At 38.1% G+C, this 24,749-nt stretch overlaps 1 protein-coding gene across 7 annotated transcripts in view; it reads left to right on the plus strand.

Moving 5' to 3' along the window:
* Positions 1 to 24,418, plus strand: part of SPAST (spastin) — a 35,057-nt gene extending 10,639 nt beyond the window's left edge. For 4 of the 7 annotated variants that reach the window (XM_037405621.1, XM_037405622.1, XM_037405625.1 and 1 more), the window contains 14 exons: positions 957 to 1,052; positions 7,738 to 7,925; positions 8,924 to 9,057; positions 9,380 to 9,473; positions 11,067 to 11,141; positions 12,358 to 12,429; positions 12,944 to 13,019; positions 13,554 to 13,645; positions 15,421 to 15,500; positions 16,286 to 16,328; positions 16,965 to 17,044; positions 19,645 to 19,715; positions 21,601 to 21,641; positions 23,255 to 24,418. In XM_037405621.1, the coding sequence (XP_037261518.1) occupies positions 957 to 1,052; positions 7,738 to 7,925; positions 8,924 to 9,057; positions 9,380 to 9,473; positions 11,067 to 11,141; positions 12,358 to 12,429; positions 12,944 to 13,019; positions 13,554 to 13,645; positions 15,421 to 15,500; positions 16,286 to 16,328; positions 16,965 to 17,044; positions 19,645 to 19,715; positions 21,601 to 21,641; positions 23,255 to 23,377 (1,265 nt within the window). In that variant the 3' untranslated portion in view covers positions 23,378 to 24,418. Of the gene's footprint in view, positions 1 to 956; positions 1,053 to 7,737; positions 7,926 to 8,923; positions 9,058 to 9,379; positions 9,474 to 11,066; positions 11,142 to 12,357; positions 12,430 to 12,943; positions 13,020 to 13,553; positions 13,646 to 15,420; positions 15,501 to 16,285; positions 16,329 to 16,964; positions 17,045 to 17,849; positions 19,594 to 19,644; positions 19,716 to 21,600; positions 21,642 to 23,254 lie in introns of those variants that run through there. The other 3 variants (XM_037405623.1, XM_037405624.1, XM_037405626.1) reach the window with 2 other exon arrangements.
* The last annotated feature ends 331 nt before the right edge of the window (positions 24,419 to 24,749 follow it).

Genomic DNA, 24,749 nt, shown 5'->3' on the forward strand with positions numbered 1-24,749 from the left:
TATCTCTTGGGGTGAGAGCAGAGGGAGAGGAGCAGGGCGGGTGTGACAGTGTATGCCTTTCATCCTTACAGAACATGTTTTCCTTTTTACAAAAAAAGGTGTGTGGGTGTGTGAAATAAAGATGGGAGAGGCTGTAAAGCGTCCCAAAAGACGCAGAGGTTTTTAATTGCAGTGGGAAAAGCAGGAGTAGTAGGTGAGCTGCAGAGAACAAATAGTCCTGAGACTTAATTCTTGTTTTGTGCCATTTGCAGCCTTGCACATCTCTGCCTTATGTTTTGGCTAATTTATCAGGACTACTTAAAGTTAATTTCTTTTTCCTTAATCTTTAACTTTATAAATCTTATATTCAGATGTTTCTGAAGTTAATCCTCTTAAAGAATACAGCTTGCATGACAATTTTATTAATTTCAAGGCACTTATATTTTTAAGTAGAGATTTTGAAAGGCATCATCATAATCTGTATATGGTGTTTTGCTTGAGCAGTTGAGGTTTCTCTAAAATGTTGACTGGCTGTTCCTACTTAAGTGAAACATCTAATGTGCAGGAAAGAAATGACTCCTTGCCAGTTGGTCAACAGTAATGCCTTGGGGAGGACTTTCAGAAATGGGTTATCAACATGAATATTTAGTTAATGAAGTTGAATTAATCCTTACCATTGCTTTTGGGAAGTAACTACAATCACCAGACTGGAAGGATTGTTGTGATTAACTCAGCCATAAATGGCTAGTTTTAAAGCTGTTTTCAGTCATGCTTATAATGACAGAATTTTCTTAGAAATTTGCTAAACATGTAGGATAGTTTAGAAATACTCCTTTTATCTTTAACCCTGTATCAAGTATAACAAAGCCAAACTTGACATTTGTGTGTTCAACATACATAAATTTTCTTGGTTCATTTTTGGGTTTTGTTTGTTTATTTTGTCCTTTTTCCTCCCTCCCCCTCTGTCTACTATGTAGAGAAGCTGCAGGCAGTTTTGCAAATTTCCAAGCCGCAAATGGAGGTCTATAATGACAGTACTAACCTGGCATGCCGCAATGGACATCTCCAGTCAGGTGGGTTTGGTTTTACCAGCGCCTATTGAGGGGATGTCTCTCAGTTTCTGGTGTATAACAGGGAAAAATATGCAATGCTACGTTCTGGCCCCACGAATTTTTAAAAAAGATGTTTTTATGTTTCTGTTTTTAAAGGCTTTATATAAAATATATTCCATCCTTTCTATGGCTTTGACAACACTGTTTTGTTTTGTAGCATTCAGTTCTCTCTTACAATGACTGTCCTAGAATCCAAAACTATTTACTAAGACAACATTTTATAAAATGTATTATGTTATATTCTTAAAGGATTTAACTTAAACCTGTTTTAGAAAGGGCTAAAGTCAATGTGGGCTGCGTAGGTTGTATATTGTGCCTACATAAGTAGTTCTTCCTTTATGATGGTTGTGAGAGTGAATGTGCATTTGCATTAAGCTGCTTTAAATTTCAGGGTTTTTTACTCTGAGGCAGTGATACACAATTAAAACAAGGTGGGGCAGGGTGGGGAGGGGGAACAACAGCTCTTGCTTTTTGTCAAAGAAAGTTATTTTTATCCTTTCCCAGAAGACTGCACCAGGGATACTAAAATAGCAGAAGTAAACTTGTTTGTCCATACACAAGAAATAAAGTTACTGTGAGGTTTGTGCGTTGTCTTCGGGGAATGTTTTAAGCCAGCAGTAAGCTATTGTCACAACTGTGATCTAACTGTAATTCATACGGTAAACTATAATGAGGTTAAATAAAATAGAGAGCTAACAAGCAATGGAATTCATAAAGCTTGTCTGCTGAGTCAAGAGTGGTGTTCAGTTTCCCAACTAAACTTGAAACGGTGCAAACCACATACTTTCCTTGCTTGTTTTCTTTAAGCTCCATTTCTGTTTCTGAAGTCATCTTGCTGTTTGGTTTTTTTCTTTCTAGTGTATGGGAAGTTAAAAGTGATGGAACTGTGTCATCATGTTAGGCACCTTTACATTAATATATGTGTGGTATTCTTATTTTGTCAAAAAGATGTAGCTAAAATGGCTCTTCAGTATACATTCCTATGTAGATTGACCTTGAGAACTCTTTACCTTAAATGATCCAGTTTGACTCCTGTATTTTTACCTGGTTGGCTAGAGATTGAATGAGCAAATACATACATGTACACATGAAAGTTGATAACATGCTCCGTCTGATTTTCAATATGAACAGCTTTGTACCTTTTTCTCAACGTATCTCAGAACTGGATGCTGCAGGAGAAGGCTAGACTGAACTTCCACTCTTAAAACTGATAGTTTAATTACATTTGTTAGTAACAAAGCATAGAATATCCATTGGCATCCACTGGAGATGAGGAAACATTGTGCCAGTCCTGTGGCAGGTGTTCTTACTTACAAGAAGCTCCTGTAGCAGGAGGTGGTCATTAGTGGTAGACTTGGGGAAAGTGGTGTTAGTTAGTTTATGTAATTGGAGTCATACTCCTGGTGGTTTTTTAGATAACCACTGAACCACTCCTGCAAAACTGTGCAGTAAAGGTCAGTGAAACAACTGTAAAGGACTGTGGTCTTCTGGGGATGCTTTTTTCTGAGAGTCTTCCCACTTTCTGAAAAAGACTATAGGCTAACGGAGAAACTTCCATTTACCAGGCTCAGTGGGATCTGAGGAGAGACAGAAGAACTAAAGATAAAGAGCAGGTCATAAAGAGTTAGGTACCGGGCTTCTACTGGTTACTTTGAACAAAAATTCAAGAGGCTTGTTCCATTCCCATTTGTATTTACATTGCCACAAGTTATGAATCTAAAGTTTACTTTTGAAAGTCAGAGGCTTACCCAAAGTACTGAACTTCTTGCAGCTGTGAGGTCCCTGATAGTACCAGGGAAGTCAGCCTATTAACAGGTGTCTGAGTGTCTTAATTGGCTGGTGCCTATGCTCCCATGCTTGCTCTGTCTCTTTTTCGGCGTGTGGGGGGAGGGAGCCTCATTTGTAAGAGTGTGTTGGTGCTACACTTTTTTTCTTAAAAGTACTGTATCAGTTTTGCTGCAATCTGCTGATGATCTTGCTGTTCTTCCTTTATACATGTTGTAATAAAGGTAGCATTTTCACGTGGACAGCTGCAATCATTTGAAAACACAAAGTGGATGACAAATTCTTATAAAGCTGTAGAAAATGAGCTTGCAGGCTACTGGGAATGAGGGGACTGCTGTTACTGAGAAAGTAGAGGAACTGAGCCACAGGGCTCTGGCATAAGCTGCCTGTTTTTTGTTGTTTTTTTAATCTGTGTAAAGTATTACCTGCACTGTTGCTTAATCGGGCTGGGCTTTTTAAAAGTCTAGGATTTTGTGAAGTGTGAAACATGGTCATTCATCATTCTAACATCAAGAAGGGGCTCTTTTGCCTGTTCTTTGGTCAAAAACTGCTTTACTTTCATTAAAGACCAAAGTCTTTACAGATGTTGTTGCTTCTTAATTCTGTCTGATACTCTATTCTCACAGCTATACTGCATGTTTTATATTTCCAAAGTGTGTGTTCCTTCTCTCAAGATACTGTTTGTGTCCGCCTTTCAGACCCATTTACTTGATTCTTGTACAAATGACTACCTGTCCTTGTCTTTCTCATTCATAGTTTGTTAACTTACCTGAATAACTAATGATATTTTTCTTGAAAATTTATCTGATGGACTTATAATGAGGTTTTTATAAGAACTCATTCCAGCAGTATCACCTGCCCTTCAGTGGCAGAAGGCTGCAAGAATAACAACAAGTAGCCTTGACCCCCAAATTTATTTTGAAATACATATTTATTGTTTAATAGCCATCACTCTTGTCCTCATAGCAGTCTTAAATTAGATGTAAAACAATTTAGCTGGATTTTTTGGGGTGGGGGTTGGTTGGGTTTTTTTTCTTCAGACATGCATGTTCTCTTTTGCATCCTGGGTGGTTGTTTTTTGTTTTTAAACTACCTTAGGAAGGAGGTTATGCCAGTCTTGCCAAAGGCAGTGTTTGTGAGTTGTATGAACTTGTTTACTGGGCGTGCAGTACTGATAGTATTAGAGTAATTCTAGTGTACCATTTTACACTTAACGTGTAAATACCAGCATGATACACAATCAGCAAAAATATTTCTCTTTCCTACCACAACACTAGCACTGTGCAAGTAGCGAGCATTTTATCTCAGTTTTCATGTGGAAGGGTTTGCTGGCATGTCTTTAATAGTAGGCATATATTGGCAATGTTTTTCAAGTTGCAAAAGATCTACTCTTAATATTGAAGTGTTTTAAAAAGCTTCCCAAGTAGAACAAGTAGCAGTACTCTTAACACCGTAATTTGGCAACAGTAGAACTTGGACTGACGTGGGTCTGTCAGCTCAGAAAGGAGAGCAACTGTATCCCTGACACTGGAATACTGGAAATACTGCTACTAATCTTCATGAAAACATTTTTTTATGCTTAAGAAGTGATGAAATGGTAGGAACTTGTTTACTAAGATGTCTTTATCTGATTTAGATGCACAAAAGAAAATATAATTTATTTGCTTTTTAGACATAAAAAGCATGTTGTTACCTGTATTAACTATATCAGCTACAGCTGCATGTTTCCCAGATTTTTTCTGTTTCTCCAGGTGTTTGGTATAGTCAGGCTTCTCTTAAAGTTGCTCAAACCTATCCTCACTTCATTTTATCTTTAAAAACAGTTAAATATAATAAATGCATTTTAACATTTGTCTCTGTTAAGGAGCCTGAAATTGGGCACCTATGTCTGCACCTTATCACAATTTAGCCAGTAGAAAACCTCAGACAAAGTTTTGCTACTTGCTTGTTTGTAATTTGTTTGTGTTGTGTATATATTTGGATGGCAGATTAAAATTGCAGGGATGCTTTCAGGACTGGATAGCTGTTATGTCTGTATGAACCAGTGACATTAGCTTGGAGCTTTAAAGTAAATTATTCTTTATGGACTATTCTGTCCAGTCAAGAATTAGAGAGTAAAATCAAAAAGATCAAGCCACTATTACTATCCTGTAAGTATATAGGAAGTAGACAATTGAATTGTTCAGTGTTTCATATACACTTGAAAAAATACATGGTCTCTTTTGTGATTAGAACTCGTTTTAGGCACTTCCTTACTGTTTTGTGCAGAACAGTGAAACATTTGGCGACAGGCTGCTGGAGATATTATAGAGCTTTTAAGGCCACTTGCAACATGTTTTCAGTCTTTCACCAGCTGACAAATACAAATGGTTAAGAAATGTGTTTTGGGAGTTTTGCATTAGTTACAGCAAAATATGCATCTTGCGTAATGAATAGTAGGGGCTATCAGTCTGAGAAGTGACATACATGTGCACTTAAACACTTCACACTTTAGAAATAGGTAAACTTTAGATAAACTGTAATTCTGAAAAGTTTGATCACATTTTTATTTGCTGTTTCGATGAAAATTTGTACATAAAATGGAAGTTTTCCCTCTGGAGTTGACACTGAACAACTGTGTACAAGAGTAGTTTATCTACTCTTTTTTCTGTGCTACCCATCGGGACTGACCACAGAACATAAGTAAACTTAGTGGTCTTGATTCCTGGAGGTACAGCTAGAGGAAATTGTTATTTATATTTAAACCTTTCTCTTCTCCCTTCCTCACCTTGTGTTTCCAGCTTCCTGAAATACTCCTTACCTGTGCAGTTTTATGATATTCAAAATTGCAATGTGTCTATATTGTTCTGAAGGGATGGGGGCAGTTCTGGAAAAGTGTGGTAACTGAGCAACGTGTTAGGGTGAAGGAGATGGAGAAAAACTACTTCAGCTTTTACTTTAGCAACTTACATGAAGCCTTCCCATGTTGACTTGAGGCCAGCTGTGCAAATAAGGCTGGAGGGGAAAAAAAACCAAACAAAACAGAGTGTCCCCTTTTGATTGAATTGGACCAGTCAAAGTGCTGAGTAGCTAGGTTTTTTAATAGGTTCATATACAGCTTTTTGAACTTGAAAGTTGCTAAGTATGCCTAATTTTGAAGAGTTTTTGACCTGGAAATTCCTATACAGGAATGACCAAGTAAATTTAACCAGCTCTGAATCTGTGTGTGATTTAATCAGTAGCGGGTTTGGGTTTGTTTTGGTTTTTTTACAAGTCATGGCTTACAGGTAAATGTAGTTAACAGTGTTCAAGTCCCCTGTTTTTTCCATATTGATGCATCTGCATTGTTTATGATGACCCCTGCAGAGTTTCTGTAACTCATAAAAGGGGTAGATCTGTGACTGAAGAAAGGCTTTAGAGGCTTGTTAGCCAAGTAGTTCAATACATGGGTAACTGCAGGCTGTGTAAAGATTGACTACTGGTAGTATGCAAGACCTTTATGTTTAAAGAGGCTGAGAACATGGTAGTAATTAATTGATCCTTACATGATACTGTTTCACTGAAGTATTCTTATTTGAACTTTTTAGCACAACATTTAAAATTATGATGCTTTCTATTTACAGTATTTTTCACTGAACTGAATTAAAAATTCTTCATGGAGTCATTAACTTCCTTTGCTTCAGACTGACAAGTCAAATTGAGTTGCAGATTTTTAAAATCCTAGTGAAGGAACTTGTAGGTGAAATCCATCTTGAGCTTCCTACCTCTGATGCCATATTTCTCTCTATCTAATCAAAATGTTCCTTAATCCTTTTGAAAGGATATAAAATGAGGCAATATTTACAGTTTCCATTGCAGATGACAGTACTGCACTAGACAACTTCCAGTACTCTATTCCCACTACTAAAGGAAAAAAAAAAAAAGATATGCTGTACTCTAATCCTTAATGAGCCTAAGCAACCTGCCTGCTTGCTGTAGTGCCTTCTTACGTCCTAGTATCTGTTCTGATGCTTTACATGTGTCTATTTCTGTGCCCAGGAACCTTATTTTATGGTGTATCCCATAACAGAGAACGTAGAAATAAAGTGCTGTTTCACTTAGTACAATGATGGCCTTTTGTAGTTTAATCACTTGTGGCCAATATGTTAAGTTTTACGTGTCACCTAATTAGAGACCTTTCTGCTCCATCATGGAGATGAATTAAGAGTAAGTGTGAACAGAATGTCTGGTGGTGTTTGAATTCAGTGGTATAATGTAATATTTTAAGACTTAGCTTATGTTCCTATGCTTAAAATTGCTTCAGAGCTGTCTGTTCAGAATTTACTCACCCACCTTGAGGTTTCTGAAGTGAAGCAAAGTTGTAAGAAAAAGCTCCTGACAGTTGCTTGCAGGTGTAATAACTATTTTAATTTTCCCAAATTAAAGTGCCTTGGTGAAGTTTCTGTGTGGAAGGTACTAGGTAGTGTTAGCTGGCATCCAAAATAACTAGCCTGCTAACATCACTTCAGGAATGAATGCTCTGAATCTAATGGCTTGAAATTTGGGGATCATTAGAATGATTATTTTTAGGAGTTCTTGGGAAGGAAAATCTTCTGGCTTCAGGGATAGATAGTGTTCTTCCCTTGTTACATACAAGACTGAGCCATTTCCAGCTTTTCTAAGTGGCTAACTAGTGGTGTTTTTTTGAGTTCCTAAAAATTCAAAACCTAACTTCAGGAGAAAGCTCCAGTTAATATCCCCTTAAAAGTACTAAACCTCTTTAAAAACTTGTATTATTCTGCTATAATACTGTATTATGTGTCACCAATGCTATCCTCAAGTTGAATTGACAGTAGAAGTATGACTGCTGAAAATGTTCTCATGACATTGGTTTTCTTTATAGAAAGTGGAGCTGTTCCAAAAAAGAAGGATCCCTTAACACACACGAGTAATTCCCTTCCCCGTTCAAAAACTGTTGCAAAAAGTGGATCCACAGGCCTTTCAGGTCACCATAGAACTCCTAGCTACAGTGGGATATCGTCTTCTTCTGTGTCTAGACCAGCATCTAATCCTGCAGCTTCGACTCACAAGGTATGGTAAAGATAAATATACCAGTATACATGTGGAAAGTCAATGTAAAGTCCAAACCAAACTTTGGATTTACTGCCTTTATTGCAGTACTGTAGTAGCAGGAAGTTGTGGTGTTTTTTTTTTAAAAACCCACAACTCTAAACCCCTACATTTTTGGCTAAGCCTCATGAGCTAGGCTGCAGAGTGGAATTTAGGTATTGGGTGGCTGCATGGGCAAGTGGATTTAAAGTGTAATCACAGTATTGGATAATAGTTGTTTTGAACACTGCATGGGAAACTGAGGGAAGCTTATCTAGGAGAAAAATAAACGTTACTCCTAGTATGTAAAAGATGGAGAGAAGAACCCTCCTACTCCAGAACTATAGATATTTCTCCAGGCAAGTGCGTTCTATTCCAAAGCACGCATGCATGGATTGTATTACAACCACATCGAAAAGCAAGTTACGGTTGGATTGTGACTGAAAGACACTTACTAGTCTTGTACTAATAAGACAGAAGAATGCTGAATTTCTTATGACTGATCTCTTTCCTTTCCATCCTGATCTCCCCACTGCTGCTCCTGCAGTAAAGTAAAAAGAAGAGCAGAATGGGCAGAACATAAATGTAACTAAATGTTGTTGCTGCTATAATATGAGGGCTTTTAGTGGCCTGTTAATGAAATAGGACAGCAGTAGAAATTCTTGCTTATAGGTATTGAGGATCTGAAAGTTTGTGATGCTCTATTTTTAGAGTATGCTAGAAAATGCTGTTTTTAAAGCTTTAAAGCAACAACAAAACAACAGCCCCACACCACTGGAGTCTTAAGATGTTCTGTCCGTGGTTGAATATGATAGTATGATGTATAGCAAAATACAGCGTCAGAATATCTGGTATTTGCTAACATACTAGGTTTTACTGGAGCAAATGAAGTACTGAAGTAATTTTGTTAACAGTATGTTTTAAAGGTATTATGTTGGTGGTTTTTTTTTTTGTTTGGCTTTTTCCTCCCCTGTCTCCAGGCTGCTCCTAAAAACAGCAAAACAAATAAGCCTTCTACTCCTACCACTGCTCCTCGAAAAAAGAAAGACTTGAAGATATTTAGAAATGTGGACAGTAATCTTGCTAATCTTATCCTGAATGAAATTGTTGATAGGTAAGTCTGAAGAAAAGTAGGCTTTTCAATGCAGAAACCCAGTTTTTCCGGTCAGCATGGTCTTGGTCTACTTGGAATGAATTTAGTACTTCTAGTTTGTTGTGGGAGTTCTGGGGATTATTTTGGGTGGTTTTTCTCTGTTACTGTGGCAGAAAGATGAAAATTCAAATAAAAAATGTTTATCTTCTTAAATGCTTAGCAATAGAAGTTGTACATTTCCTCAGAAGGATTCTGTAGAAATAGTCAAATGCATTAAATTAGTCAGCTGCAGCTGAAAGAGTATCTCATTGTTAGACTAATTAGTATTCCATTTCTTTGTTAGTGGGCCAGCTGTCAAATTTGACGATATTGCAGGGCAGGAACTGGCTAAACAAGCTCTGCAAGAAATTGTTATCCTTCCTTCTCTTAGACCTGAGGTAAGCAAGCCGGTGTTGTTACCAGTCGGTGACAGAAGCAAAGAAAAGTATCGTGCTTCACACATGAAATGGCGATTCTTGAATCCTGTCTTTACTGGTTATTGATTGCTATTGATAGCTGTGTGGTGATAGCCATCTAGGTAAAGGAGAATGGAGAAGTTGTGTATCAAAATACTGCCATTAAATTACTAGTCTTCTGGTTAGTCAGTGTTGAAGAAAGTGACTGAGGCAAGAGCTCTAAAAAACCCCACAAACAGCCAAAACCAAACCAGGAAACTACAAACCCCTAAAAAATCAAACCAAAAACAGCCTGAAAATTTGTGAGGCTGGCTGTTCCAGATAGCTGTAGCTGTGTGTCCAGCCCTATGTAGACACATAAAGGATAAAGCCCAGAACTGGAAGAGTGAAACAAAGGAGACTTGTTTAGGTGAATTAAGTTATGACATGATCTGATTTGAAGAATATTAAATTGGCATTGTGATCATGTTGTCTGTGTGGATGTTGGTTAGACTTTCTGAATAGTCTATTCACGGCAGGACAGGATGCAAAGAAGTGTAGTGAACAAGCAAGTACTCTGAGTTGTGTAACATTTGAGGGCAGATTTCCTCGTTACTTGGCTGAGTGGAAACTGGTCATTTAGTCTTTTATTTTATTTATCATAGGTGGTGCCTCAAGTACTGTAACTGCCTAGATTCAGATCTGGTCTATATACTGCTGGAATTTTCTGAGCCATTTTGGAAAAAAATTAAACTGGTCATTTTCTAAAGCTGGACTTGCTGCAAGTTGCTGGACTCTTGCAGGAATTGCATGCAGTGATTTACTGCAGTGCTGATTGTTAAGCAAAATTGCTGTTTGTTTATTTGCTTGTGGGTCTCTTGTCCCATTGTTGGGTGACTAGAGTTGCTGTGTGGTCTTTCTCTTTCCTTTAATGCAGTTTCTGGTTTTGAAGCATTGCAGGGAAGAAACCCTAAACCTGCTATAACATCACAGGAATACTAGGCCTGAGGAAAACAAAGCTTTGGCATCAAATATGGATGCTCTGGTACTCTTATGCAGGAAGAAAATGACACTGTACTGTCTCTGTTACTACAGTGCTTTAGTATGTCAGGTTTGTTGTTCAGTAACATTAATACAATGAGCTGGGTGGGAAGGACTTCTGAGATGTGAGGCTTGGAGTAGTTATGGCTCTTTTCTAATAACAGCTGGTGTTTTCAATAAGGTTGTTCTCATGTAATTGTACTACTACATGCCTGCATTCCCCCCTTCTTAAATGGAATTGATGCTCTAAACTTGTTAGGCTGGTCTGTCTTGTGGAAAGTTTACTGCCTTTTATGCTGCTTTCACAGTGTGTCCATGTGCACAGAACGAACATAACGTAATTTAACTGTTGTATGGGAAACAATAGCGACATGCATTAGGTCAAGTTAGTAATAGAACGTTGTTCTCCAAAAACCTATGCTGTTGTAGCACTGCTGCTGTTGCTACCACTGCTCATTAGTGAGGCGTTCCTTGGTCTTAAACTGTTTCCCTACAAAGGTAAATCAACATTTTCTTTAAGTCTTTGAAGGTAACTTATGATGATGTACTTTTCAGTTATTTACAGGACTTAGAGCTCCTGCACGTGGTTTATTGCTGTTTGGCCCACCAGGAAATGGGAAGACAATGTTGGTGAGAAAATTACTGCATGCATGAGTTGGTGGGCTTAAAATGTAACCATGAAGCGTGGCTTTCAGTTCAGGTGTTGCAGTAATAAACTGTATATTCTTCCTGGATTTGTGTTACGGTGTCAGTTAAATACAGAAATGCAAAATTGTTCTTAACTGTGGATTTTAAGGGGGAGGGAATTGTTAAACTGTTCTCTATTTAATTCTTTTTGATATTTTGAAACTTAAGCCAGCAAGTCCCGTTGTGAGAGAGGGTAAAAGTAACATTTTGTGTACAGCAGTGATTAATCATAAATGGTCTGCTCTCTACTAAAACATACTAGAAGTGTGTTTTTGGGAATGGGGAGGGAGCACAGTAGCAAGAAGGAGGGTTGTCTCACTTCCACACTGCTGCGCAAAGAGCGTAATTGCTGTGGAACTGTCTGGCTACTGCTTGCACATTTCAGCCTGATGTGCTATATCTGGGGAACTAGGGTGAGATGGCTGTGCATCAGCCAGGAGCATTGCAGCTGAGCCGGTCATATCATCCTGCGTCACATGGCATGGCTGCAGCTGCACACTCCCTTTGCTGATAGTGAAGCGGCATCAGCTCTGAAATGCAGGAGTGTGAACGCTGAGCAGCTCACTTGGGGTCATCTGTTGTGGTTTACGTAATGGAACATAACTGCAAATCACTCAAATTAAGCTGTATAACCAGGGTATCATAACTTCTTGAATATGGAGAAACTCTTCAAGAAGTGTGTACTTGGTATTCTGGCTGAACTGGTACCTTGCTTTCCTCTGAAAACAGTTTTTGCATAGATAGGGTAAGGATCAAGAAACCCCCATAATTCTAACTTTTTTGTGATGTGACCCAACAGCTGCCCTAAATTACCCTAAATTACTTAAAACTGTTTCAGATTTCTAATCAGGATACGTTGAAAGGAGCTGCAGACTTGTGTTCTTCCATAAGCAAGTTGTAGTTAGCTGTGGAGGTGATACGATGAGAGAAGTCTAAGGGAGTCTGGAAACTTCTGTAGTTTGATTGCTTTCTGTTATTTGTAAGTGGCCTGTACAGAAGTTTTCTGTAGCAATCTACAAGGTGTTCTTTTTGAAGGAATGAAGTCTTTTTGAAAGACTTGTCAATCAGGACACAAGTGCTAGCTAGCTACAGAAGCAGTGTGTGTGATGTTTTAAAAAGTACTTTTTTTTTTCTTTCCCCTTTTCTCCCCCTCTCCTAGGCCAAAGCAGTTGCTGCAGAATCCAATGCTACCTTCTTTAATATAAGTGCAGCGAGCTTAACTTCAAAATACGTAAGTAGCAGCTGTAAATTATATTGGTCTGCAAACACATGTGCTGTAATTGGGGCTTAAGGCCAGAGAGACTTGATGAGTCCTTGATAACTGTTAGCCTATAGCGAGTGTAAAATTTTAAAGAAGTGACTTGTGAAGTAAAAAACTTTGGTTTGTGCTTGTGATAACTCAGTGCCAAAGGCTTTTGCAGTTAAGGATGACCCTGGCTGTCACATAAATGAGTGATCGTGGGTTTTTTCTTCTTTAAAAGTAAATTAAGTATGTCCCAGCTCCCTTTCACTCTGGTAATTTCCATGCTGAAATAACTTGATAACTCAGTTGTGATCATAAGTGAAGTTGTATGTTTCTTGTAAGACATAAATAACATGGTGTCATATGTAATACTAAACTAGTGATTATCTGTGTATGAATAGACTGAGTGTGGTTGGCTATAAGCAAGATTTCAGCAGGCCCTTAGCTCCCTTGTAATAATGCTTTCTAAATCCCCTCCAAAAACAGTTTATTGTTGTTTTAGGTGGGTGAAGGGGAGAAACTGGTGCGTGCACTATTTGCAGTAGCCAGAGAACTTCAGCCTTCTATAATTTTTATTGGTAAGACTTTAAATGCTGTTTATTTCTGTGTATTTTCTTGAATATTTTGACTTACTAAATTGGATTCATTAGGCAAACTTCTTTGCATAATTTCTGCAGTGCAGAGCGTCTCGGGTGTGACCTGCTAGCTGATTGGTAGTGCTATACAGGTCATGTTAGATTACTGTTAGGGTATTTAATTGGTGTTAGTAGTGCGAAGAAATGCCCTCAAAACCGCAGGTGCTATATTACCTTTATAGAGCAAGTCCATTTAGGTATTAAACTTCAAACATAAAAATGGGTTTTGCTTGCATTGAGTTGCAGTTTATTACGAACAGGATTTTTTTTTCCTCTCATCTGTACTTGCTGTTACATATTCAAAGGACAGCATGTTACACAGGCTTTTAAACTTGTGTAAACTTAGATCTGTCTGTCCCCTAAGGAGTGACGGTCTGATCTCTCTTACTGGAGCCTTATATTAGCAAAATAACTTAGGCAAACGTGAAGACTTTGATGTCGTATACTTAATTAAGATCTATTTCTTTATTTTTTCAGATGAAGTTGATAGCCTTTTGTGTGAAAGACGAGAAGGTGAACACGATGCTAGTAGACGTCTAAAAACAGAATTTTTAATAGAATTTGATGGTGTAAGTATTTAGTCTTGGGTATTGTTTGATTTAGCTGAATTGGCTAATGTAGTGGGTGCCAGTACAAGCTACAGATGAAGCACAAAGAGGATTTGGCTGCAGGGGTTTGGCTCTGTCCACCTCCCCTGCCCGCCCGCCCCCCCCCCCCCCAACTTGGTTGGCAAACAGCTTTTTTCTGTTGCTGTTAATTTTTCACCTTCTTACTATAGTATTCTGGAAAATTCAGTCTGGGGTGAAAGGTAGTAATCTGGAGATGAGCTCAAGTAACAGGTTGAAAGACTGTGGACAGAGAAGAAGGGGTAACAAATGGCAATGAAAAAGGAGCTGTGAGAACAGATGTTCTTACAGGGCAAGAGGGACACTGGAGGGCTATGCAGAGCTGAGTCCTTGTTTGGAATTGCATGGTTTGGTGAAGCGCATCTCTTCATTCTGGCAAAGTAAAAGAAGATTAAATGGCTTTTAAGTAGTGTCTTTGGTTTTTAAGGGATACGTGTCACAAAAGCATGCACTGTCAAGGTAAGGTGAGACTTGACAGGTGAGGATTTCAGACTAGTTCACATCAGAGGTATACACAGCTCTGATACATCAGAAGGATTAATTTCTGTGTTAGTATGCTTTTTATTGAACTATACATATTTTTTTCTTGGTGCCATGACTTAGACATGACAGGATACAGCAAGAATATATTTAATAGCATGTATGTAATACCCAGGAAAAGGAACTGGGTTTCCTAGTTGGGAGGGGAACAAATGAATATCTGAAGTCACGCAGCACCTTTTTTTGTATTGAACAATCTTAGTTGTATTCCACTGGCACAGTGGTGAATGTGTGCTACATTGATGAAGCAATAGTAATGAGGTACTGGAGTAGAAGATAACTATATATATAGACAGTGGGATCGGGAAAAACTTTTCCAAAGTAGGATGAATCTGGACAAATAATGCAACATGACGATGATACACAGAAATTATTACATATGCATGCAGTTTTTCTTAAAATGAAAAGGGGAAAATTAAACCTAATTATTAAGCTAGCAAACTTGGGATTAAGGTGTAACTATATCATGATATTTTGTGGAACTTTTTGGACTCGGTAAGGCAGCAATAAAGTCTGTGAAGGATTGGACATTAGGTGAATAATAACATATCTGTGATAGCCAAATGTTTTCTCTGAAGTCTGGAAGCTCGAAGTCTCCATATTTTTGAGTATAAAATCAAGTCTTGCAGTTGAGTGAATTGGGGGAAAATTACTGTGTTTAGTTTTGAATAGCTTCTCATTTTTATTACCACCTTCCTGCAAGACCCACATTAGATGAATCTGATCTGATTTAGTGGTTCTGGCTGCACCTTAGTCTAAAGTTTTGATTGTTTCTTTCTCTGTAGGCTTCAAAACAATGTTTGGTGTTAAAACACACAACAGCAGAAAGTCTCTAGCTTTTTAAACATCATTATCTCTCAATCACTAAACTTTGGAGAGCTTTTTGTTTTCTCCAGCATTTTAACGTGCAATTCCCTAGCAACATCTGTGCTCTTGCAAGGCTCTTTTCAAGCAACATAACTTAGGCATAGTGTCCTGTGTCTTTGTCCCTCTTTTTGTTTTCCTTTTTCCTAGTTTGACATTACGTATATCTAAAGAATGTTTTAAAGCTAACTGCATGGGGAGAAAAAAAGAAGCATATACAGTAAGATCCCATTAGTGTGCCAAATACATGGCAAGTCTCTAACCGGTTTTGTTGTATTACTACTTGATGTAAACTCAAATCCTTCGTTATATAGGTGCAGTCTTCTGGAGAGGACAGAATACTTGTGATGGGAGCAACAAACAGGCCACAGGAGCTTGATGATGCTGTTCTCAGGTATCAACATGTCTCTGTGTTTGAAAACAATAGTATGATGTTGGTTATGAAGAGCAGGTTTTGTTACTTAATGTCTCTGTTATAAAGTTTTGGAATAAGTAGCAAAAGCAGTTTGGTGAGGTTATATAATGTCTTGAAGGTGCCTGTCTCTTCTCTTTTGGGTTACATTTACGCAAGCATGATGGCCTTGAAATTGCCTAAAACAGCAGTTGAGACCAAGTCAGCATTTTATACCCTCTTGCATCTTAATATATTGCTTTGTAATTATTTGGACCTTAATGGCAGGATGAAGGAGGAAATTTGGCCAGTGAAATCCAGTATTTCTTCTCTGTGAATATTGGACTGATGTCCCATGCAATTACAGATCTTGCAGTAGATTTGCCTTAGGACTTTTTGTGCTGCAAGTTCTCATACTTTCTCTTTTCATTCATGATTGAGGAAAATGGGTGTCAGCGCTGCCTGAGCAAATAAAACGCATCTTTAATGATTTCAAAGACTCTGTGTACAGTGAAGAGATGCTTCATTTCGTTGCTGGTGGTCAGTGGTATTTTTACATTTAGAGTGTTTTCTCTCTGGGAGGAGTCTTGTAACTTAAAGTAAGAGTAAGGTGACACCAGTGGCTTGTGTATATTGTTTGTTTGTTGGTTTTGTTTGGCTGATTGTTTTTAAATCCATAGTTCTACTGGCTAGAATTTGAAATTTTGACACTTATCAAACCAAATGTTAGCTCTGTATGTGCTAAAAAGTTCTAAGTGTGTGTATATATGGTGTTTGGTGTTTTCCAGACGATTCACCAAACGGGTATATGTGTCTTTACCAAATGAGGAGGTGAGTACTGTTATCCATACGTTTTCTTCATTTTAAGATCAGTTTTATTTAAAAAAAGAATATAAACTCTATTTCTTAGGGTGTTTTCCACTTGCCCTAGTGGATGATTACAATTCTGTGAGTTAACTTACGGCCCAGCTTGGCAATTGATACACTGTGCTTTAATTCTGGCAAATATCTCAAGGTTTTTTATTTTTTTCGTATGTGCTAGTAGCAAATCTGGTAGTAGCTATTCTGTATTTCTTGGCTACTGAGGTGTTGCTCACATACTGACAGGCATGGACAAGTCTGAAGTAGGGCTTGCAGGAGCACATTTGGTTGGATGGAGAAGAGTGTTTATTGCAAAAGATAAAAGTAGCTTTCTTTAATGTCTTTCAGCTCAACAGCAGATTAGGGCTTTTGATGAGGATTCTAATGTATTTTTGAAGGGGTTTGACCCTTGATCTCGTTGTTGCCAAATCCCTATCTCTTTCCCTGGAGAGACGATGGTGTACAGTCAAATTAGAAAAGCACTGTAGGCAAGTTTAAACTAGTGAAGCGCGAAAGATAACCTGACAAACACGTAGTTTTGTGGTTGCAATTTTAAGTGTACTGTGAAAAAGAGTTTTATATCTGATAAATGTATCTTCTTTTCAGACAAGATTGATTTTGCTAAAAAATCTTCTAAGCAAGCAAGGAAGTCCATTGACCCAAAAAGAGTTGGCGCAACTAGCTAGGTAAGTTCTGTAACCATACTAAATAAACATACTCATCTACTGCATTCATTCAAAATGTAACTAGTGTAAATCATCAGACAGTGACAGTACTTGCTGGGAATGAATTGCATGCAATTTGGGAAGCTGGTGTCCCTTTGGGCTCTATGAAAATGTTTTTATATATCATATATATCTATATATATAAAATCTCACCACCTGGCTGGGTTTATGTTGTTGAAACACACTCATCGGTGCTGCCCTTCCTGAGGAGGGAGGAGGATGCTTCTCTCCACCGCTCCCCCAAGCAGTCCAGCACTTCTGCCTGATGCCAAAAGGCAGTACCAGTTCTATACTTGGCATGCGTTATCAAATCAAAAGCAGCTTTTCTTTGCTGGTCCATTGCTAGGTTTGTTGAGGATATTACCAACATAGCAGAGCAAGTACTGGATAATTTTAGGTTCTTTTCAGTTTCGTATTTGACTGGAAAAATGTGGGTTAACTGCTCTTCCTATTGTGAAACTTTGTTGGTTTATGTTTTTCGTTATTAAGGTTGACACAGTACTACTGTTTGTCATCCTCAAATTAAATGTAATGAGTGTAAAGGAAATTAGACTAAAAAGCAGGTAGAGCACCTAGGGCAGGAAGGAATGAAAATAGGGTGTGAGCTATCAAAAATACACAAGTAGACTTACTTCAGTCTCCGTTTCTATTTGTGGTAGTACATAGGAGGTGAGTACAGTATTGGATGTAGCATTTGCAGTCTCTTAGTAACACTACAGAAATTTGATGTATAATCCAGCAGAATAAATTCTCCCTGTACTTGCAGGATGCTAGCTTGGGCCTATTTAGGCTACAGTAATAGCTAACTGGAGGAAAAAAAACAGTGTCTTGGATTCTAACTGGAAATTTATGAACCAAATTATAAGTGCAACTTAAGTACACTTTTTTTTTTAAGGGTTTAGAGGAAATATAAAAGTTGAGGGTCCTGCCTGCTTAATCTGCCATATTTGTTTCAAAAGAGATAGGTATTTAACCTCCTTCACGATCATGCATTCTTTTGCTCCTCTGCAACTTTTTCTATAAACTATAACAAAATTAATGATGTCCAGAAGACTAGGCTATGAAGCTCTGCTGCTGTAGCTAGCTGCTGTGCTCTATGATCTGGCTGGGGTTTTTGGTTTTTAAATTTTTCTTTAGGCAACCTTTACTACTTCTTTTCACTCTTGTTGGCAGTGTATATTGCTGGCTTCCTGGTTCAGTGGAGACCTTTAATTTGCAAAGTATTTAATTGGTGAACTTGGAAATTAAGTCTACTTCTTGAAAAGCTCCCATAAAGTTTAGGTCCTTGGTTTGACCTCTTGTTTTGTTTTGTTATGGTTCTGATGATTTGAATGATCTGGGTGTCTGCCAGTCTTACAATAAAAAACAAAGCAACCTCAGACAGTTCACTTACAGCATACCTGCATGTTTACACTATATTATTTCCCAAATCAGTGGGAAGGGTGTGCAAGACACACTTACAGAACCAGTTTCCTTCTGAGTAATGACCTGACCACTATATTTCCCTTCCAAGATGAATTAGAATTCTTACTTCAAACTGTGTGACGTGTTCTGGCTTCTGCAGATAACTGCTGAGGTTGTGGCTCAGGCCATTGCAGCCATCTCAAGTCCCTCAGCTGGTTCTTGGTCATTAGCAATTCCAGGTTTAGGCTTTAATGTTGGAATCGGTTGGCGAGTCGCTGTGCTATGCTAGAGATAATTTTCCTTGTGTAAATTATCCGAGGCTGTTTCAGTATGCTGCTACAATGCAGACTGTAAATTCAGTGAGTAGAGAAGTTTGCCAAATACTTTGAGAGTGTAGTCTTATCTGTTACCAAACCTTCCGTGCAGGGAAAAAAAGTGTCCCACCAGAAACGCTGCTGTCTGTACTGTAACTCCCTAAGCAAAGTGGTGCTGCTATTCAGATTTGTATTTACTCTTCTGAATTAGTAGAATTTTGTACTCCCTGGAGTCCCCGGGTCAACTGCTACCATGGATTTCCATTAAGGGCATGCTGCAAAGCTATTGCTTATTTTTACAACCAAACACCACTGTTAGATTTTTAGTAATGCCTGCTTTTGCCCTTTGGCTCTGATGTCAGTTACAACTGCATGGTTTTATTCAGAAAACTGGTCATGGGATCGCATTGTAATACCTGTGTGGTGTATTGGATTCCCATTGCATTGATTGGGTTGAAAGAGCAGGACAGCTGAGTTTTTGGTTTTATATTAATTTATGACAAATGATGACAAACTAGTTGGTAGGGCGTTCTTGTAACAGAAATAGTAAATGTGGTTGAGATGAGTTTTCATCTACAAATCCAAGTTGGTTGCTGTCTTTTTCATTTTCCTAGAATGCTGGTTTGGATTTTAATATCTGTGCTTTAAATTTGATCTCGGAAAGATTTAAATATAGATCGCTTATGCTGAATGCGCTTCAGATATATTAAATTTGCAAAGCAACATAAAAATAATACTACTTCCGATTAATTATCATTTTAATTGTATGCAATTAAATTGATGGGGTTTGAAGCATGTTTGGTTTTTTCTTCCTCCTTTCCCCGGCTTTTTCCTTTGACAAAGAATGACAGATGGATACTCTGGGAGTGATTTAACCGCATTAGCAAAGGATGCAGCGCTGGGCCCTATCCGAGGTAAGCTGCATAGCTTTTTATTTAAGTGTTGAAAAGAACTCGGTGCCTTTGATATTAGAGATGCTGTATTTTCCTACATCTTTATAATTCTTAAACCTCTGAAATTAAGCTTTTTAGATTGGATTTTTGGTCTGTTCCTCATAACAGCATCTATACGTATAAGACTGACCTTACAGAAAACCCTTCAGTACCCATCACCATGTGGAACGGACAGTTTTTGTGTCTTAAGAGGAAAGCAGGGTGAAGTGGTTTTTGCAGATTTGTGTTTTGGTTTTTTTAACTAGTGCATCTTTCTTAGTCTAGTGTCTGTTCTGTTGCATCTAAATTATTACTCGAATGGCAGTCTCTGACTCTTACTTGTCTTTATAAAGTGGACAGATCTCCTTCAAGTCTGAAGGAAAGAAGTAGCGAAACAGAAGCAATTTTTGTTTTGGTTTTTTTTTAGATATGGTTTGAATGGCATAGCTTTCTTTAAACTCTCTTTAATGTTGAATTGTGATCCAGATGACAATTATGATTCAAGTAGAGTTTTACCTTTATTTATTTGTTTTTCCTCTGATGTTTCCAACGCAGAAAACCCAGTTTTAATGCAAACTGAATACTTTTTTCAAGCACCCTGCCCCTTTGTTCTGTTTCACTAGCTAGTTGTGGGTCCAGTAACCACATATGAAGGGGCTTTGTTTTGTAGAAGTCAGTAGTGGGGTTTTGTGAAAAAAAAGATAGTGATGAATTGATGCTAGTTTTCTGGTTGCAGATATTTTGTCCTACCCAACAGAAAGGTACTAAAGGCAGCCAGAGCAAAAGTGTTCTGTAGTATCAGCCTATTATGTGTAAATGAAAGTTGTTGCAACTCTCTCAAATGATTTATGGGGAGGAGAGGTCTGTACATGTTTTGTGGGGGTGTGTGTTATTTTTTTCAATTGATTCAAAAACACTATAGCATGCAGTTTTGCCAGTGCTCTGTCTCTTTGAAAGCAGCTGCTAAAAGTAATGTTACTTTACCAACTCACTTTCAGCTGTTGAGATTGTGGGGTACATCTTCCAAAACCCTGCATAATAATTGGGAAGCAGAACTGCATTAAATAGCTCTCACAAGAAACATCATGTCTCCTAAGATTTTTGAATATATTTATTTAGGGTGGTTGAACTTATAGTGTATGCATTTAGGTATGCAGGCTTTACTTTGCTGACAAATCACTTCGCATGCAAGTCCATTTTGAGAAGAGACTATGAAATGTTTTTACGTATTTCTTCCACCTGCTCCTTGCATCCATATAAAACAACTTATTTTTTTCAAATGTTTTTTAATGTCAGCCTTTCCAGTCCTGCCTAGATTCTTTCTTGCACCCTCAGAGCAAAACATTTGCTCTAATATGTTGATACCATAACAGTATTGCAGGAAAAAAAAAAAGGCCAAGTACATGGGAATGATTACATCCCACCAGTACTGTGCAGGGCAAGCAGCACTCCTGTATGGCCTGCCTGATTTTATTTCTGTGTTCTTGGCTGATGGTACCTTTCAGTTTCATGGAAATTGTGCGTTTGAGGGGTAGGGGTGTTGTAGGTACCAGGAATAATGTGGGGGAAGGCAGCTCTGTTATGCTTGTGTGCTGTTCCCCATGCTTCAGGAAGAAGTAGTTCTGCTACCACTTTGTACTGTATCTGCAGTGTTGAGTGGGAGCGGCCTGCTTGAGGAGCTGGGAAATGTGGAAGAAGGGGGTAAAAACATGATGTACTTTTTGGTACAGGAGATTATGTTGAGGCAGGGAGGTGTAACTTTCAGCTCTGGGTTTTTTCAGGATAAAAGTGCTTTTAACATGCTTTTGTTGACACAAGTGATGAAAGTTTTCTTAAGAAACTCACTGGTCTCCCTTTATTTTTACAGAATTAAAACCAGAACAGGTGAAGAACATGTCTGCCAGTGAGGTATGCTGTTCTAGCAGTTGTATTTTCTTCTTTGAATAGAATGCATGCTCACCAGAAACTTCTAAGATCCCTTTAGTATCACACAAAATACATAGCATAACTTTGGGGGGTGGGGGATATTACACTTTTTGATTACTTCTTCATTGAAGAAAATCCTTTACAAATAATGATAGAGAAGAAAATCTGTCCTCAGGTGTTTGAGGTAGGTTGTGTAGTGTGTTGGTTGTCAGCCTTAAGAGCACCTCTTTCTCTGATAGTAAGGCTCTGCTGTTAGTTTCAGCTGACTGTGCTCTTTTCTTTTGCACTGAACTGCAACATGATCTGTTACCTATCAGATGATGTCAGAGGCCTGGCTTCTATTTTGTTGTAGTGTTACACCCTCAGAACACTCCCAGAAGTATTATGTCAAATGATTCATTTTATTTCTAACCCCCCTGCTCTATCTTTACATGAAGCAAGGCATCTTAGGGAGAACCTCTGAGGGATTTTAACAGATTTGTGTATATGTATACTTACTTTCTTTCATGTGAACCATCATAAAGCAAAAAAAAAAAAAAGTTCCTCACCACAAATTGCATCTGTAAACCTCAAAAAAAAAAGAAGAGGTTGGTCTTGCGTATAAAAGTTTCTGTTTAAATGTGTGTGCAAAACACAGTTATGTAGGGGAAAATGAAGGAAAACTTAATTCCCCTGTTGCTTTCTGTGTTTAGCCTGAGATTGTGGCTAAGGCTGTAATAAGCTGAAAGGATTTGTTGCAGGAAGACGATAACATCTGTGATGGTTTGTTGTGAATACAAGTATAGCTCCAATAGCCTATAAACACTCAGTCCTAAAGACATGTGGGGAGTCTTCTCCAGTTGTAATGTTAATACTCATTTAATAATGAGGCTGCTTGTTCCACGCAGTTCGGATATCCCCGTCATGCCTGGGCATTCCTCTGTGTGGGAAATGTCCGTTATAATCATGTCTTCTGCAAACAACTGAAAGGCACGTGTTGAATCGGAGAGGTTGGCTGATGGGGATTACTTGCCCGCCAGCATGCTGTGGTCTGAATACAACAGTCCCCTGTTGGGCAGAAGCGTGCCGTAAACATGTTAAAAAATCCCTGGTCTTACTCTTCACTGGGTTCTGTGCCCTCATGTGCACCAGCTTGCACCACCTAGTGAAACGGGAAGTAACGACACAGTCTCACGGGCTATAAATAACAAGGCAGACATTATGATTACCAAGCGTTAGTTTATTAAAACCAGTAAATACTAATATTCTTAAATTACCAGACTCTCTTGCATCAGGTCGTAGAATCATAGGACAGGCCAGGTTGGAAGGGACCTTGGAAGATCGTCTGGTTCAACCTTTCATGGGAAAGGGAACCCAGATGAGATTATTTAGCACCTTGCCCAGTCACATCTTGAAAACCTCCAGCGATGGGGTGGCAGCACCTCCCTGGGGAGGTTGTTCCAGCAAATGACTTCTCACGGTAAAAAATGTGTCTTATGTCAAGGTGAAGCACTCGGAGTATGCTTTGTTAAAAGTGGATACTGAAGTACTACTTGAATAAACTGAAGTACGTAAACCACTTGCGATCCTGATGGCTTTCACTTCTTGTTGTTTAGATGAGAAATATCAAACTATCAGATTTCACTGAGTCTTTGAAGAAGATAAAGCGCAGTTTGAGCCCTCAGACCCTGGAAGCATATATTCGCTGGAACAAGGACTTTGGAGATACCACAGTGTGAAACACTACTTGAAGTGAAATGAAGTGCTGCCTGAGGAGTGATTGGTACAGACTACTGGAAAGCAGCCAGAGTTTACAGGACTTCACAGATCTTTAAGTATCTGCATTACAACTTGAGATAAAGAAAAAAATATACAATGTGAAATGTGTTCATCAAAGCCTCCTTGCCATTTAGTGAGGACTTAAACGCTGTAAGTAAGAGCACAACAGGACTTGAGATAAGATTCTTAGCAATCTGATTATGGTTGAACAATAATATGTGTATTTTGTTTCAGCTAGAAGGCTCTGATGGTATTGATCATTGGAAGACCTTTTCCCTATGTTGTGTGTGTGTGTGTTCTTTGTTTTTAATTTTGCCATGACATCAATGTCTGGCTTTCTTCCTGGTAACTTACTAACTTATAATTGGAGGTTTGTAAAACTTTAGTTCAGTTTTTGACTTTTTTTATCCTTAATGTGCCAAATAAAACAATTTCCCTATGCAGGGAGGAAGAACAGCATCGGGGAATTATGATTATTAAAATGTAAAAAGCAGCTGGTCTGTTATTATTTGTCTTTCTGTTTAGTTGTAATGTGACTGTATTGTTCACAGAACAGTTTTAAAGAAGACCTTTGATAGCAGAACAGCAAAAAAACCCCAACCCTATAAAACCAATTCAAACTGTCTTTTAAAACAATTTAGATTACTAAATAAAAAAAATAGACTAAGACATTCATTTACTGGCAGTATTTTCTCTTATTGCATTTTGTAACGCTTCCATTGGTAGAATGTTAGCTTATGCTTATGGTGTACAACTTGAAGCCCAGCTGATGTTTGAGAGAGTAAGTGATGCTAATTGTCAGGTTTTGGAAATGATGTGTTTCTACTTTGTATTTTGGTCTCTTGATGATAATTGCAAGTAAAATTTCCATTGTGATAATTTTTTAAATCTCCACATGTAAGCATTAAAATACAAGGCTACATGTTTAATACATGGCACACATTAATGTTTTTATAGCTTTCATATCTTTTGGTTTATATATTAAAGTATGAAACACTCAATTGATCTGCTTTTTTAAAAAAGAAACTGCATCTTTGTACAAAGACTTGTTTTTATTATATAAACGACAAGCTATTAAAAAAAACCCTTTAAAAAAGCCTTTAAATACTGTAATAAAGGAAGACATCTTTGCCTTTACTTCCAAAGGCCTGACAACTTGTTTACAAATTCTACGTGGATTTGCAAGGCAGAACACTAGTTCCTTGTTAGAACAGGTTTGGGGGGGGGGGGGGGGGGTTAGTTTTTTGGTTTTTTTTTTTAAAGACAACTCCCCCTAACTTAGTGATATTACAAATATGCATATTGTTTACAGTTGTTTCAACTAAATTGAGT

The sequence above is a fragment of the Falco rusticolus genome, chromosome 12 (assembly GCF_015220075.1).
Source record: "Falco rusticolus isolate bFalRus1 chromosome 12, bFalRus1.pri, whole genome shotgun sequence".
NCBI classification, from domain to species: Eukaryota; Metazoa; Chordata; class Aves; order Falconiformes; family Falconidae; genus Falco; species Falco rusticolus.